We start from the raw sequence: 14,508 nt of genomic DNA on the forward strand, positions 1-14,508 counted from the left end.
ATCATACACAACAGTAAAAAGATAAGTTTTAAGAAGAGACTTGAAATCTGCATATGTTGGCGCTGTTCTTACTGTATATAGGGAGGTAACTTGTTCCATAACTGTGGAGCAGCCACTGAAAAGGCGCCATCACCTTTCGATTTCAATCGAGTTCTAGGAACAGTCAACTGAAGACTACCAGTTGCCCGAAGATCCCTAGAGAAATTACATTGTAGAAGGAGATCGGAGATATAAGATGGAGCCAATCCATGGAGACTCTTATAAACAAACAGCAGTGCCTTAAAATGAATACGGAATTTAACTGGAAGCCAGTGAATCGTGCAACAACAAAAACAACAATGAGATCATGATATTGATTCCTAATGAAGTGAATAGAATTGGAACAGAGCAGACCATGATTTCTCCTCTGTGGGTGTTACATTGCCCTTTGATGCAGCATGAGCAGCAGTTTCAGTTGAAAAGTCGCTGAGACGGGGACGAGAGCAGATAAAAAAGATAGGTTAAGCTGGTTTCATGAGTCTTAGAGGAAGCATGTGTTTAGAGGAAACATGTTTTGAGGAAACATGTTTTTGGAGGAAACATGTGCTTGGAGGAAACATGCCTCATGGCTGGTGGCTGAGAAGTGAGTGATGACCAAATTGTAGAAATTTTAAGCATGAAAGCACTCTTATTGTTTTCACTACTAGGATGGTTATTTCTTCATAAAAAGGGAGAACTTAATTTACATTGCTTAAGTTTGGAGGCAAAAAAGTTTCAATTGAATGACTGGAGCTGAGTTCCCACAGTCTTCATCTGTCAGTGACGGAGCAGAAGTGGTCTTTGAAACACTTCTCTTAATCTCAGAAGTGAAAGAATGCACGGAGTCGAGAGGAAACAGGTGAAAGCGGGCAGGACTCGTGTGTGTTTGAGCTGAGAGGAATGAAAGAGAGAAGGAGAGAAACAGACACAGACAGACATGCTTCACTTCATAACAGATGCACCAGAAAAGATTAAAGGAAGAAAAAAGGAACTGCTAAAGTCTGAGAGGAAAACACAACACACACACACACACACACACACACACACACACACACACACACACACACACACACACACACACACACACACACACACACACACACACACACACACACACACACACACACACACACCACACAGGTCCCCAGTGGTCACATGACTCATATATCCGCTTGAGGCACATTCTTACTCAGACGGCTGCTGTCATGATGCCTGTATTCAGCGGCAGCTATGAGTGAAGACAGAGTGAGTGCAGGACCATGAACTCTAACATGAACCGTAAGACCATCCTGCATCAGCAGAGGAGCCTGGACACTTGCCTAGCAGAAAATACCTCCAAGAAGGGTCTGCGCTGGAGAAGGGGATCTTTAAATGGAAAACAATCCAAAAACAGAGAGTTGACGCTGAGACGGGGACGAGAGCAGGTGTGTTGTAGAAGTTGTTCTGACTGATACTGTATATGTGCATCATGTTTAATTATACTGGTTAATAAGGACATGGACTGGATGGCTTTTAGTTTGTTTTGCTTTCATCTGCATGTTAACTAATAAATGGCAACACTATTTATTTGTTTATTATAAATATATATGTATGAATGATTTGAAATAACAAAGTAAGTAAACAAAATTATATATATATATATATATATATATATACATACGTATATATATATATATATATATATATATATATATATATATATATATATATATATATATATATATATATATATATATATATAAACATTATGGCATAAGTTTTAGAAATGATTTTTCTTACATAGACAATTTATGCACATATTTTATTATTTTTATTTTATTTTTATTAATTTACTGTATATTGCTGTATTAATAATGAATAATAATTAGATGTATGCTGCTGTTCTGATTTGTATGAATTTCCTACTTCATCATGTCGAAAAGTGAAATGTTTTTAATTTAATTTCTTTCGTTTCCAGGTGAGCCGCTCAAGTTCCAGCTCTCTGGTGGACTATACAGATCCTCAGAGGTATCTACAAATTTCTACACTGGTATTAGTACTTATAGTTCAAATATATGAATCAGAAGAATGTGCAGTATCTGTTGTCCTTTATGGTGACCCTGAAACCAAAGACTGACCACTTATCTGTCTTTCAGAACGACGGTTGTGTTGGAAAAACAAGACAATGAAGCATTCGGATTTGAAGTTCAGGTACGCTCACTTCCTCATTTCAGTTTCAACCAAAAACTTTTTGGGTTATGGTTTCAGTACAGCTTTTCATCTTGTTTTTGAGTGAGGTGGAAGTGTGTAAATGCTGATATTGATCAATGCATAGAAATGCACACTGGAATTACTGCATGGCATACAAACCAACAGTTCATGAAACATACGATCGTATTATATTTTAGTCATCTTTAAATGATTAGGATAATTTATGTTTCTTTTTCTTCCACATTGCAGACTTATGGGATTCAGCTGAGTAACAGCAACGAGTTGGAGATGTGTACGTTTGTGTGCAGCGTGCAAGAGGGAAGCTCTGCAGAGACAGCAGGCCTGACCGCTGGTGAGACACACACGCACCCACACACACACACATATATATTTATATATACCCACCCACACCCACACCCACACACACACACACACACACACACACACACACATGCACACACACTACACACACCATACACACACCCCACGCCTCGCACACACTACACAAACACACACGCACACACACACACACACACACACACACACACACACACACACACACACACACACACACACACACACACACACACACACACACACACACACACACACACACACACACATACACACACACACACACGCATACACCCTGAGAACTGCAGCTACTTCCTTTCCACAGCTCACCACATGACAACACCTACTTGACCTGACCCCATCTTTTACACCGGTCTCATGTTAATTGCACCCACCTCAGCTAATTTTTACACCCCCACATACACCACTCGCTTCGTTTTTTTCCGATGACTGACATTATCAGTGTAAACATGGCCAGAATGAACTTAAGTTAAATTCTCAGGACACATTAGCAGCTCTAATCCTTTCATTAGACTTTAGACATTAAACACCAGACTGCTTTAAGTACATTAAGATGAAGAACTTAATAAACTGGGACGATGTAAAATCCCATTGCTTTGATCTTTTTTTTTTCAACTAGGTCAACATCTCTCTTACCGAATCTTACTCTCGTTCTCTATCTCTGCTTCTATCTGTCTGATAGGTGATATAATCTTGACTGTAAATGGTGTCATCATCAAAGGATTCACCCATCATCAAATCATCGAACTGATCCGAGAGTCTGTCAACATGCTAAAGTGAGTTCAATGGAAAATATCAAGAAACATCGGCAGATAAAATCACACTTGTACCTCAGTGCATAACTAAAGGAGAAGCATTTTGGATTTTTGCAATCTGTCTAGTTTGTTTTTGGTTTATGAACCCTAACCTATACAGCTGTGGTCTGTGTTTGTGTGTGTGTGTGTGTGTGTGTGTGTGTGTGTGTGTGTGTGTGTGTGTGTGTGTGTGTGTGTGTGTGTGTGTGTGTGTGTGTGTGTGTGTGTGTGTGTGTGTGTGTGTGTGTGTGTGTGTGTCTAGAATGGAGACAGTTAATGGCAGCGTGGTCAAAAGAATCGAACTAGAGAAAAAGTTGCGACACCTCAAGGTATGACTATTGTTTGGAATTATCTTTAAGTTTCTACCAGATATAATCCAGAAATTACAGAATTTTAAACAGAATTATTCACATATAGCTTACTAAAGATGTAAAGCTTTTATTCTAACCATAGCACATGACATTTTCAGAACTGGAATCTAATTACAAACTAAATCATTGAGGATTATGTCTATTCTATTACACACATACTCTAACTACACAACAACTTGACTGTTATAGGAAATCTCACCTAAGTTTTAAGTTTTAAACATCTTTATGCAGACCGAATGTTTTTAGACTCCAGGAATTTTACTGGAATTGTGGATAAAGATGATTATGTAAAAAAATATACATCCAGGATTTTGTTACAAGGTCAAGTTTATTTAATTGACACATTTCTATACAATAACTTAACAGTCACAACTCAGTCTGCAAATCACAATTCTTCACTCCGGTAATGTAAGTTCCTGCTGATGTAGAGCTAAAAACATTTCCCAGAATGACTATGGTACATATTTTCACGTATGTATATATTGTGTGATTTTTTTTTTTTTCTCATTAACATAGCAAACACTGCATGAGAAATGGCTGGAACTGCAGGCGCTCAACCAACAGGAAAAGCGTCTTACTCGAGGTGAGAAAAAAAGCCAGCTGAAAAACCACATGCACGCACACACACATCCTCTACCTCATCTAAAACTGCTGTCATTCAGTTAATGCGATGTGACCCGATGCACAACTAAAGTGTGATGTGTGAATAAAGTGAAATGATAAATTCTAATAGGGAAGTTCCAGCTAGTAGAAAACGTGTTTGTTGGTTAAAAGTTCAGGCTGGGGTGCAGAGATGACTTCCTGTGATAGATCACAGTTAAAAGAGTGTTTTTTTCCTTGTTTTTTTTTTTTTTTTTGCTATCTGTTAGATCAGATGTCAAAACTTGACTGATGGCTAGCAAACCGATCAGCATTACTAATCAGAGCACCACAAGGCTGAAGCTGCTTCCTGTACAAAACCAAGTTCATTCAGTTCACGGAATCCTTGATTATGAATTAAAATCTGGTGTGTTTCAGGGAAATGAAATGAAATTCTGTTAAAATCACAGAAACGTGCACAGCGTATATAAAAAACACGACGCACTTCCAGTACTTCCTGTATTAGACAGGACCCGACATGGCATGAACCTTCAGATTGCATTTATCACTTTCCACAAATATCCTGTTGATGTAGGGATTTCCTGTTGATGTAGGGATTTCCTGTTGATGTAGGGATTTCAAAATGTACAAAGTTTCCGGAAAATCAGGAACCGATGTTGAACAAACTTATATACAGTACAGTACACACAGTGTACAGTGTCTTGCACTTACTGTATGTAGTTTTGGGTTCGAGTGCTTTGGAGGTTTCCACTGGGTATTCCAGTATCTTCTCCTTGACCAGAGATTCAGTTCAATTCAATTTTATTTATATAGCACTTTTAACAGTGATTTATTTGAACTCATCCCTAATGAGCAAGTCAGAGGTGACTGTGGCAAGAACTTCCTTTGATGGAAGAGGAAGGAACCTTGAGAGGAACCAGACTCAAAAGGAAACCCATCCTCATTTGGGTGACACCAGAGAGTTATAAATTATTATAAACACCAGAGAGTGTGATTATAAATTATGTCCTTTCTACAGTTATATACAGTTAACTGGAGCTCCTGGGCAACTCCTAAAGAAGCTCATCATCTGTACTGATTAAGAGGATGTTCTCCTCAGAGATATGCATTATAGGCTGATAGGCATCTTTAAATGTGAGAGAGAGTGTGTGTGCGATGACTCGGCAGACGGCCAAAGTGTCCCCCATCCTGTGCTCAGAGTCCCCTGTAACCTTGTGTAGGACAAATGGTGCAAAAAATGGATGGATTGATTGATGGTTACTGACATCCCAGTCATTCCGAGGCAGTATTCCGTGTTGAATTCTTCACTCTGATTGGTCAAAACATGCTGAAGGTGCAGATTAATTTATTTTAATAGGTGTCACTGTATGTGAGTTAACATTTAGAGTCCATTGCTTTGTCTTCAGTAGAGATGATTTTCTTTCTGGTTTCTCACTTGTGACAAGTGTGTTTTTTTAACCTCAAGAGAGAAAAGAGGCTAGTGAGGGCACGACTATTTATAGGTTTTTTAAAGTAAGTGATAACAGCAACTAATTTTGCTATGTTCCATAAACATTAACCCGATAGTAAGATAAACTGATACAAAATTGGGATATTTTATTCTTTAATAAATAAACAAATATATTTCATATGCTTTGGTAGGAAATTATTCAATTATTCATAATTATTCAATTATTCATTCTATCTATCTATCTATCTATCTATCTATCTATCTATCTATCTATCTATCTATCTATCTATCTATCTATCTATCTATCTATCTATCTGTCTGTCTGTCTGTCTGTCTGTCTGTCTGTCTGTCTGTCTGCCTGTCTGTCTGTCTGCCTGCCTGCCTGCCTGCCTGTCTGCCTGCCTGCCTGTCTGTCTGCCTGTCTGCCTGCCTGCCTGTCTGTCTGCCTGTCTGTCTGCCTGCCTGTCTGTCTGCCTGTCTGTCTGTCTGCCTGCCTGTCTGTCTGCCTGTCTGCCTGCCTGCCTGTCTGTCTGCCTGTCTGCCTGCCTGCCTGTCTGTCTGTCTGTCTCCCTGCCTGCCTGCCTGTCTGTCTGCCTGCCTGTCTGCCTGCCTGCCTGTCTGCCTGTCTGCCTGCCTGCCTGTCTGTCTGCCTGCCTTCCTGCCTGTCTGTCTGTCTGCCTGCCTGCCTGTCTGTCTGTCTGTCTGCCTGCCTGTCTGTCTGTCTGCCTGCCTGCCTGTCTGCCTGCCTGTCTGCCTGTCTGTCTGCCTGTCTGTCTGCCTGCCTGTCTGCCTGCCTGTCTGTCTGTCTGTCTGTCTGCCTGCCTGTCTGTCTTTCTGTCCGTCTGCATGTCTGTCTGTCAGCCTGTCTGTCTGTCTGCCTGTCTATCTTCTTTTTTATTCTTGGCTCAAAATAATCTGAACATATTTATTAAAATAAGCTATTAGTTCTGTGTATTATGTTCAGTGTTTATCAGAGAAAATCAACCAATCACACCAATTCTCTTTTTTGTTCTGTTTCAGTTTTGACCTCAGTAGAACATAGTTTCCCAGAAATAATGTCAGATAAACCCGATAAAAAAAAAACAACAAAAAAAACCTAGGGCGGCACCCCATCTTGCTCGTTGTGTGAGAACTGTATTCATGTCTTGTTCTTAAAAAAATACCAAAAAAAAAAAAAAACTGACTGGCTTCCTTTAAGCTCTGCCTCTTTATTTCTGCCATCAGCACTTTGTTCCTACTGCGAGCTGTAGTACACTGACAGTGTGGTTTAAAATCGCTGCATTAATCATTTCCTCTTCTGTGAATGTTTAATTTAGGAGACAAAAGGGGAATTTCTAGTAATAATCTTTAGCCAAGAATCTTAATCACATACATTGATATAGTATAATATCTATCTATCTATCTATCTATCTGTCTATCTATCTATCTATCTATCTATCTATCTATCTATCTATCTATCTATCTATCTATCTATCTATCTATCTATCTATCTATCTATCTATCTATCTATCTGATGTTGTTTCAAATGATTCATTTTCAGATGATTCATTAATGATTCTTTCTCTCTGCAGGGAACCTGAACATCAGCTCTGAGCATCCATCTATGGACTCTCTCATGTCTCTGTCATCTCCTACTAGTCGGTCTGGACGTCGTTTTTCCAGCGACAGCAGCTGGCCGAGCGTGTTGACAGACGAGGTCGGGGAGGACGTGTTTGAAGACCTCAGCCCGTGCAGCCCTCACAAACCCAACTGCGACTTATTCAGCGCTATGTTTCAGACAGAGGGGGCGCCACCGAGGCCGGGTCTGTGCCGAACCCGAAGCATCAGCAGCGGCAGCAGCAGCAATAGCTGTCAGTCTCCCACGTGGGATAACAGCCGTGTGTCCTCGTCCTACTCCAGCTCAGTGTTTGCCACGCTGCCTCGCCGAGGAAGGAAAGGCAGCATGAGAAAAAACCTGCTGAAGCTGTTACCCGGACTGAACTATTCTCTGGAAGAAGAAGAAACCACCTGAAACAAACTGCTGGCATGAAGCCCCTAAAAAAGTGAAATTCCTTATGATGAATGTACTGTAGGCATCTAAGGTGTAACAATGTGAAAAGTGGACTTCTAATGTTCATAAGACTTCATGAATTGTCCAGACCGATGCGTGTGAACATGCCATTTTCACATCAAAGACAGGAAGCCGTCTAAAGTGTAAACGTATATCACTTCACTTACATGAGCCAGAAAGTTGATGCATTTCATGCTGAACATAAACAGGTTGATGTGGTCTGTGCCAGAAAAGAAGGCTAGAAAAAAGGAAGAAAAAAAAAAGAAAGAAAAGCTGTTCAGCAAATATCACTGAACATGAACAAGCAGAGAGTTCTGGGGCACAGCAGTGAATACAAAGCAATCCATCCTTCACGTAGTGTTTCGGTCTTACTGGTCATTTTTAAAAGATTAAATGTGATTGGTGTTGATTCAGTTTCGACAACAGCAGCCCTGAAACAAATCATCTGCGAGAGATAAAGACAGGATCATAGATTATAGATTTCTTTATTATAGAAGACTTATTTATTTGCATTAATTTGCTTTTACTGTATGGAAAGAGTCTTCGGTGTCAGTCAGAAAGTTTTCCAGTAGGTCTAAATGGAAATGTTTTCAGGACTTTTGTTTAGTTTTACTCTTATTAACTTTAAGAGAAAGAAGAAAGAGAGAGGTGAGAGAACGACTGTATCACACCACTCTGTCATTGATTATTTTCCCACAAATGCATTTTCATTGTAAAAAAAAAATAAGGATGAGAAACAAAGAATCAAATGAATTTGTCTTTTTGGATGCATCAGACATTGGCTCTTTGACCTGTCTCTGGACATTTACAGACTTACACACTCTTGTATAGTTTGTAAATGGTGTGAAAATGGCGTTTTATTATTATTATTATTTTTTTAAATGAACTTTCAGCATTTATTTAATATTTTTTTTCTGAAGTACACATATACAGTATTACCTACATATGGACTTCAGGCCTCAGCCTTCGTGGCATTGTGGAACATGTAGCATTCCAGACGTGACATTTTAGAACCCACCATGTTTTAGAACCGAGCCCCTTGATGGCTTGGGTCAATATAGGACAAGCCACACGTCAGCATTATATATAACACACACATGCACACACACACACACACACACACACACACACACACACACACACACACACACACACACACACACACACACACACACACACACACACACACACACACACACACACACAGAGACACACCCGCATGTGCAAAAGAAAGTAGCACAGGGTGCAGATTACCCTTTAAATCAAAATACAACATTAAAAACCTTTTTCTTTTTTTTTTTATGTTTGTAAAGTGCATCAAGGTCACTGCTTTACACTGCTAGTATTTTTTTCAATAAAGCACTGTACAGGAATGAACAGGAGAAATTGTGAGAATGAGACATGTGTGATTAATGCGAATTTTCTATTTGACTCACATGTGCATATCACTGTGTGTAGCAATAAATAAAACCAAGCATCTGTATACACAACGAAGCTGTCCCTTTTTTCTTCCCCATGCATTTTCGTGTCATTTCAATGTCACCTTTAATCTTTATTACTGCAGGGAAACAAGTAAGATTATTTAAATGTGGAAATAATCATAGTGAGCTGCACCGAGATCAGGGTGAAGTCTATATGAGTTTAACACCACAGCCCTTAACCACAGATAGTTTTGAAAAATGTTCAAAACAGGATGTGGCTGTGAGAAAGGTGTTACCCTACTGACTACTTTATACTTTCTTCAGGTGAAGTCGTTTGAAAGGCTCATTTACCATCACTGTTCATCCAAACTTCCTCAAAGGTACCGATATACAAAAATATTGAAAAGCTTCATGTTTATAACAGAAACACTAGAAAAAATGATCTAAAACAAGATGTTTGCTGTTCAGCTGATGCTTCTGACTGGTGACTGTAAATCTTCACACATTACACCATATACTGTACACTATACGGCACTTAGACACACTACATTTACAGTTTAATAGAATATTTCACAGAAATTCTGCCATTTTTATCCTCAGTGCATGAGTTGCAGATAATATCAGACATAATAGATTCTCAAACTTCAATATTAGTGTTTGATTTTAAATGTAATGTTTATAAAAAAAACAACAACAACATTATATATATATATATATATAATGGGCTTTTTTCTACTGAATTGTCTTTACATACAATTTAATAGTGATGTTTTTTTTAAAATAAATCAAAAAAATTAATTAATTAATAGAAATGCTTAAGCAAAAGCAAACACTAGATGGCAGTGCGACGTGCAACTTGAGATTTTAATCACATTTGAGAAATAATCAGTGAGCAAAAACACAGCAAGGTCTATCGGTTAGAATTACATAAGTTAGTTGTTTATATATATGTTTATAATATAATTATATATATGTTTATAAGTCAGTATATATATTCTGTTTCCAACAGAAATCACACAGAAATGGACATTTTCTCACAGTGAAATGATATGATTCGAATGTTTTTCTAATTTTAAGATCAGATCATCTTAAAGAATCAATAAATTGCTTATTATTATTTATACAATAAAACCAATAAGATAAAAGCATACACAACTTGATACATTTATACTATTAAGTAAGATTTTGGCTTAAATCATCTGATTTGTTGCACATTTTCTTCCAAAAATTCAAATTTCAACTGGATGCAAAATCAAGAGAGTTTCTCAACCCATCTCTCCCACAGTAAGCTCTATCGGACCTGTCATCAAATACAGAAAGTTTTCCTTTCCCCCTACACACACACACACACACACACACACACACACACACACACACACACACACACACACACACACACACACACACACACACACACACACACACACGTGCAGCAGCAGCACTAGCAGCAAAACGATGTGGCTTGCTCTGCAGCTTCTGTATCAGCAACCGCAAGCAAGTGAACAGCTACAGAAGAGCAGAGAGATTTAAAGAAAAGACTGCACATCTCTGTTTGCACATATTACCCTCCATAGGTAATAACAGCCACAGATCTGTAATATGTGACCATAAGGTTGTGTGTCAATCCATCAGCAGTTTCAATTTGTTCATGACTAACTTTGATGGTGCACAGATTTATCTCAGACTTGCTCTAAAGCCCAATGGAAGAAGGCAGGCTTTGTACAGCAGCTAAAGCTACACACACACACACACACACACACACACACACACACACACACACACACACACACGTACACACACGTACACACATGCACACACACACGTACGCACACGTACGCGTATGCAAAAAGTCTGGAAAAATGTGTAAAACATAAGTTGTGAAGTGTAAAGTTTATGACACACACACACACACACACACACACACACACACACACACACACACACACACACACACACACACACACACACACACACACACACACACACACACACACACACATACACATACATACAGACATATACACACACAGAACATACACACATACACACGCGTTGCGATTCACTTAGTTGAAGGACAACCTGAAAGCAGCAGGAGTCTCATCTTGTTTATATTTATGGCATTTATCAGACTTCTTTATCCAGAGCGACTTACATTTTTATCTCATTTTATACAACCAAGCAATTGAGGGTTAAGATCTTTGCTCGCTCGGGGGACTGGGATTCGAACTCACAACCATCTGATCAATAAGTCAACACCTTAAACATCCCTAGAAAAATATCAGAATATCATATCACAGTCTATGTGCGACTGTCTATGTGTCATAACCCACCAAATTATTTCATGATTCAGATGTTGCTACAAATCTGATTTAAAGATTTTAAGATTAAAATGCTCATCTTCCACAGAGGTCTAATTATTCAAAAGAACATGTGCCACGTCCACGTCCAATAAATTACTTTATTTATTTTTTCTTTTTTTAATAAAAATATATTTTTTTATCTCACTAAAATCTTTATTTTTTTATTCATTTTTTTAATTTAAATTTTTTAGATTTTCCTATTTTGTTAAATAAAAAAAAATTAACAAGTTATTTTTTTTGAAACATTTTTTATGTTTTTAACAGGGGCACATAATTATCATCTGGAGTATTTTGCCATTCCCTTGGGGCCTGAAAATAAACCTAAAATTAAATTGCAAGTGGTATAAAATATAATAAAATGTTTAATATTTTGTCCCATTAGAAACAGAAAGCTTTGAATGTCAGAGATCTCTCGTGCCAGTCAACATCACATGCATGTGCAGCAGTGATTGAAGTGGGCTTGTGGAACAACATGTGTGTGTTTCACTCTCTCTAGATGCAGATGTTTCCAGCCACAAAAATCAAAGACTATAAATACACCTGTCCCTGGAAGGCCCCAGACTTTGTTAGAAATACTAAACAAACAAAGTGAAAAATTAAACAAATAGCATAGTCATGTAGAATTATCATCTACCCAAAGTCATGTAGCATTATCATCTACCCAAAGTCATGTAGCATTATCATCTACCCAAATTCATGTAGCATTATCATCTACCCAAATTCATGTAGCATTATCATCTACCCAAATTCATGTAGCATTATCATCTACCCAAATTCATGTAGCATTATCATCTACCCAAATTCATGTAGCATTATCATCTACCCAAATTCATGTAGAATTATCATCTACCCAAAGTCATGTAGCATTATCATCTACCCAAAGTCATGTAGCATTATCATCTACCCAAAGTCATGTAGCATTATCATCTACCCAAAGTCATGTAGCATTATCATCTACCCAAAGTCATGTAGCATTATCATCTAGAATTATCATCTACAAAAATTCATGTAGAATTGCAATCTACCCAAATCATGCAGAATCGCCATCTATCCAAATTCATGAAGAATTGTGATGACCGAAGTTCATGTAGAAATGTCATTGACCCAAATTCATGTAAAATTTTCATCTACACAAATTCATGTAGCATTATCTTCTACCCAAAGTCATGTATCGTTATCATCTACACAAATTCATGTAGCACTGTCATCAATCAAAATTCATGTAGAAAATTCATGTATAATTGTCATCTACACAAATGAATGTAGAATTGTGATTGACCGAAATTCATGAGGAACTGTCATCTACACAAATTCATGTAGAATTGCCATCTACCCAAATTTCATGTAGAATTGTGATGACCGAAAGTCATGTAGAATTGTTATCGACTGAAATTCCTGTAAAATCTACCAAAATTCATGTCAAATTGTCATCTACCAACATTCAGTAATTAAGTAAGAATGGCAATATTCAGAGAAACACCCAAGAGGTCAAAGGTAGATTATATAATTCCATCACCATGTTTCACTGTGGCATGGTGTTCTAAAGGTGATGTTTGGAAATAAGCTGCACAAACATATAGATATTTTCCACCTTTCAAGAGTCAGTGTTATTTTATGTTGATTCACGGCAGAACCCAACATTAATTCCAGATTGTAACAGTGCAAATGTGCGGAGGTTTGAGTGTGTAAAGACTTAAGTAAGCTTACAGCTGTGGTTCCCAAACTAGGGGTCATAACCCTGTGCAGGGATTTTTGGTTTCGAAACTCATAACCCCCCTATCTTTTATTTTACAAATTAATATTATGAACATCTACAGTATTTTGTTCTATAATGTTGAAATGTTACTAGGCACAACGTGTAAACCTACCACATTTAACCGGAGTGTGTATGTGCTATTTTGTTCTTTGTTGTTATCCTGAAATGCTGCATTAGCATAGATTTAATAAAAATAGTCAGATTTCTCCATTCTTCTAGCTCATCTACTTCCTCGATTAGAGTGAACGACTCGGACTCTGTGGAATGGCAGATGTCAAGACAATAAATATATCCATAAACATATATACATAAACACTTTTTGAATAAAAAATATAAAATGTGTGAAATAAATAAATATATGAAATATTAATTATAGAGAGTGAGTGAGTGTGTGTGTGTGTGTGTGTGTTCCCTGCGTTGGGTTGGCACTCCATCCAGGGTGTATTCTGCCTCGATGCCCAATGATGCCTGAGATATGCACAGGCTCCCCATGACCTGAGAATAGTTTGGATAAGTGGTAGAAAATGAATGAATGAATGAATGAATATTGATTGTAAATTTAGAATTAAAATGCACAGTGGTTAGGGCTTGGTGGTTGCAGAAAATGAATAAATTCCAGATTTTATTTGGTGATTTATTCACAGTTTAGAACACCCTATTTGAAATATTATTTGAAATATTGGCAAGTTAGCATTATTTATTGCAAGGATTCAAAATGAATTAAAAGTCTCGATAAAATTACAACAGTGGTTCAGATTTAGCCGAAAACACAGAGCGAGGTTTAAGGCCTACATCAGCCATGATATTGATGCTTGACTTAGGATCAGTATATTACATTATAGTTACCTTAACCAGTAATTCTAAAGAAAGAAGTGGTAGCATCCTGCATTGTGTTAAATTATGGCTATGTACAGCCCCACTGTGTTACTGTTTTACCTCATGCCCTAGTCCTGTGTATAATTATGCCAATAGCAGAGTTACAGCCAAATCAGACCCAAATCCTCCATGACTGAGAATGTTAATCAGGCCTTAAAATACCTCGAGCAGGATTAAAAACACAAGGACAAATGGTTTGTTTGTAATGAAACAGCAGACAAAAGGCCATTCATTTGGGTCAGTACAA

At 37.8% G+C, this 14,508-nt stretch overlaps 1 protein-coding gene across 1 annotated transcript; it reads left to right on the forward strand.

The window, feature by feature from the left end:
* Positions 1–1,145: 1,145 nt before the first annotated feature.
* On the forward strand, positions 1,146–9,056 carry LOC113660861 (cytohesin 1 interacting protein). The gene is made up of 8 exons (XM_027174694.2): positions 1,146–1,442; positions 1,976–2,025; positions 2,154–2,208; positions 2,458–2,560; positions 3,266–3,359; positions 3,640–3,706; positions 4,265–4,331; positions 7,370–9,056. The coding sequence occupies exons 1-8, from the start codon at positions 1,278–1,280 to the stop codon at positions 7,807–7,809; spliced, it is 1,041 nt and encodes a 346-aa protein (XP_027030495.1). The 5' UTR covers positions 1,146–1,277; the 3' UTR covers positions 7,810–9,056.
* Positions 9,057–14,508: the final 5,452 nt, after the last annotated feature.

The sequence above is a fragment of the Tachysurus fulvidraco genome, chromosome 6 (genome assembly GCF_022655615.1).
Source record: "Tachysurus fulvidraco isolate hzauxx_2018 chromosome 6, HZAU_PFXX_2.0, whole genome shotgun sequence".
In the NCBI taxonomy this organism is placed as follows: domain Eukaryota; kingdom Metazoa; phylum Chordata; class Actinopteri; order Siluriformes; family Bagridae; genus Tachysurus; species Tachysurus fulvidraco.

Bases quoted from the DNA above. Each gene is read 5' to 3' on its own strand.
- LOC113660861 (XM_027174694.2), top strand. From the start codon at position 1,278: ATGAACTCTAACATGAACCGTAAGACCATCCTGCATCAGCAGAGGAGC. The intron at 3,360-3,639 runs GTGAGTTCAATG...GTGTGTGTCTAG, and splicing joins GAGTCTGTCAACATGCTAAA to AATGGAGACAGTTAATGGCA. The intron at 4,332-7,369 runs GTGAGAAAAAAA...TTCTCTCTGCAG, and splicing joins GGAAAAGCGTCTTACTCGAG to GGAACCTGAACATCAGCTCT.